This window comes from Notothenia rossii, assembly GCF_949606895.1.
Source record: "Notothenia rossii genome assembly, chromosome: 3".
Lineage (NCBI taxonomy): Eukaryota > Metazoa > Chordata > Actinopteri > Perciformes > Nototheniidae > Notothenia > Notothenia rossii.
Genome location: NC_136901.1, coordinates 45,195,942 through 45,197,946, shown reverse-complemented (window position 1 = coordinate 45,197,946; position 2,005 = coordinate 45,195,942). Strand labels below are relative to the sequence as shown.

The following is a 2,005-nucleotide window of genomic DNA, read 5'->3' as shown; positions in this document are numbered from 1 at the left end:
TATTAAAAACATTTTGGCGAATGGTTCGGTGGCGTGATAGTCTGTAGTAAAGAAGGAACGCGCTCCCGCTCACGGGAGCCTGCTCGCGCTGCGCTCCGCAGCAAACGGCTGTTTGCTTTTCACCCAACAGACTCACAAAACGCTATATTGTACCAATAACACAGGAAAACATTTCTTTTTAAAGCAATATTTTTAGTGGCCCGAGCGGGCAAGTGGAAAGTACGTTATGCTGGCCCGGGGTGTCCAAATAGTGCTTCCGGGCCAGCGGGCCATTTATAATGTCGAGCCCTGTTGTACATTTTTTTATTTTGTGCACAAACTAGCAGAATATTCCAAGGACCGTGCGAGGTGAGATGATCACTCTTAAAGAAATGCTGCTGACTTTTTCCTTTCTGCTTTTCTCCAGATTCAGAAGAGATGAGGGTAAATGCTGGAGAAGACGTCCTCCTTCAGTGTAACGGTCCCACAGGTGCTGCCATCACTAAGTTAAAGTGGGACAGACCTGACCTGGATGATCGTTCTGTCTTCTTCTTCAGAGATAACAAGCCGTATGAAAACTACCAGGATCCACGTTATCGTGGTCGTGTTGAGCTGAAAGATCCACAGATGAAGAACAGAGACGCTTCTGTTCTCCTGAAGAGCGTCACCGTCAACGACACGGGAACGTACCAGTGTTGGGTTACAACTCCCAACATGCAAATAGAACTGTTGGGCTCCGTCCATCTGATCGTCTCTGAAGGTGAGTTGGTGTTTCTCCTGAAGAGTTCCTCCATTGGTTTAAAGATGATGTTGATGCTCTGTGATCGGTAGATAATGTCTGACATGAGACTGGAGAGGAAACAGATTCTGTTCTTCATCTCCTTCATGATCAGCTGTTCTCCAACATGAGGGGAGGTCCAGTCGTTTCCTTACTGCTCTCTCTTTCTGTCCTCAGATCACATGAAGAAAGAATCAGAGAAACTAGAGAAGGAACAATCGGAAGAAATCCACAGACTAAAAGTTGGGTTGGGAATTAGTTTGGGACTGGTGTGCCCTCTTGTTGGTGTTGCTTGTTTTGCTCTTGGACGTTTTGTTTTTCCAAAGCCTAAAAGTGGTCCTTTGTAGAGGTCAGAGTTCAGATGAGTGTGTTGCTGAAGAAGTGTGTGAAGCACTCATCAACCACGCACCTCTTTACCCCCGACTGTCCTCCATCAGCTGCTTCTGAACTAATAACAACTCCAAAGAGACCGTTCTGAGTATTCAGGGTTTATATATTGGACTCAGGACAAAGAACTGAAAATACATGTTACCATAGTAACTGTACTTAAAACACACTTTGTTTCATTAAAAGCACTGTTACTATGAATACATTGTATTTAAGTTGAAGTACTATCACTTATTTGAAGTACACCAATATACTTGAATCCATGTCATCTAGGTAAATGTTCCCCCCCCCTCCTAAGTAGATTTACATGAAATGTGAAAACAGCTCTGATCGTTAAACTTAAATTAAGAACTTCTTTCAGATTGCTAAAGAAGAGATCTAAACTAAAAGTAGCCGATTCAATGATGAATGATTTAATTTGAATGCATCCCGATAACGAATCAATAACAAACTGCACTTCCCTTTGAGAACACACCGAACACGAATGTGCCTGAATCTGTCAATGTCAAGCTTGCTTTGCTCTGTGTTCTGTATTTGTAAAGAAATATACATTTTGTTACATCTGGACACTGAAGTTCTTATTTTATATATAATTAGTTCTTGTTTTAATTGTATATTGTGCACATGTGTTCTTTGTGCTGAGCATTAGCTGCTAATGCTAACAGACCAAAGCCTCAGAGTTAAGACATGTAATAAAGCTTGTGAAGTAGAAAAAGATTTAAAGACATTTAATTTAAGCCTACTGTTACGTTAAAACATGTTATAACTAGCTATAATAAACAATCATTAAAACCAATCTAATGGTGAGCGAGTTTTTTTATCTTGAGTTGTGTAATTATAACATCCCCATGGCAACGAGGA

The 2,005-nt window shown here is 41.0% G+C and overlaps 1 protein-coding gene across 1 annotated transcript; it reads left to right on the top strand.

Moving 5' to 3' along the window:
• Positions 1–210: 210 nt before the first annotated feature.
• On the top strand, positions 211–2,005 carry LOC307031603 (nectin-4-like). The gene is made up of 2 exons (XM_079668843.1): positions 211–739; positions 935–2,005. The coding sequence occupies exons 1-2, from the start codon at positions 418–420 to the stop codon at positions 1,102–1,104; spliced, it is 492 nt and encodes a 163-aa protein (XP_079524969.1). The 5' UTR covers positions 211–417; the 3' UTR covers positions 1,105–2,005.

Excerpts from the sequence above, each read along its gene's own strand:
- LOC307031603 (XM_079668843.1), top strand. The coding sequence starts at position 418 with ATGAGGGTAAATGCTGGAGAAGACGTCCTCCTTCAGTGTAACGGTCCC. Across the intron at positions 740-934 it reads CCATCTGATCGTCTCTGAAG|ATCACATGAAGAAAGAATCA; the intron begins GTGAGTTGGTGT and ends TTCTGTCCTCAG.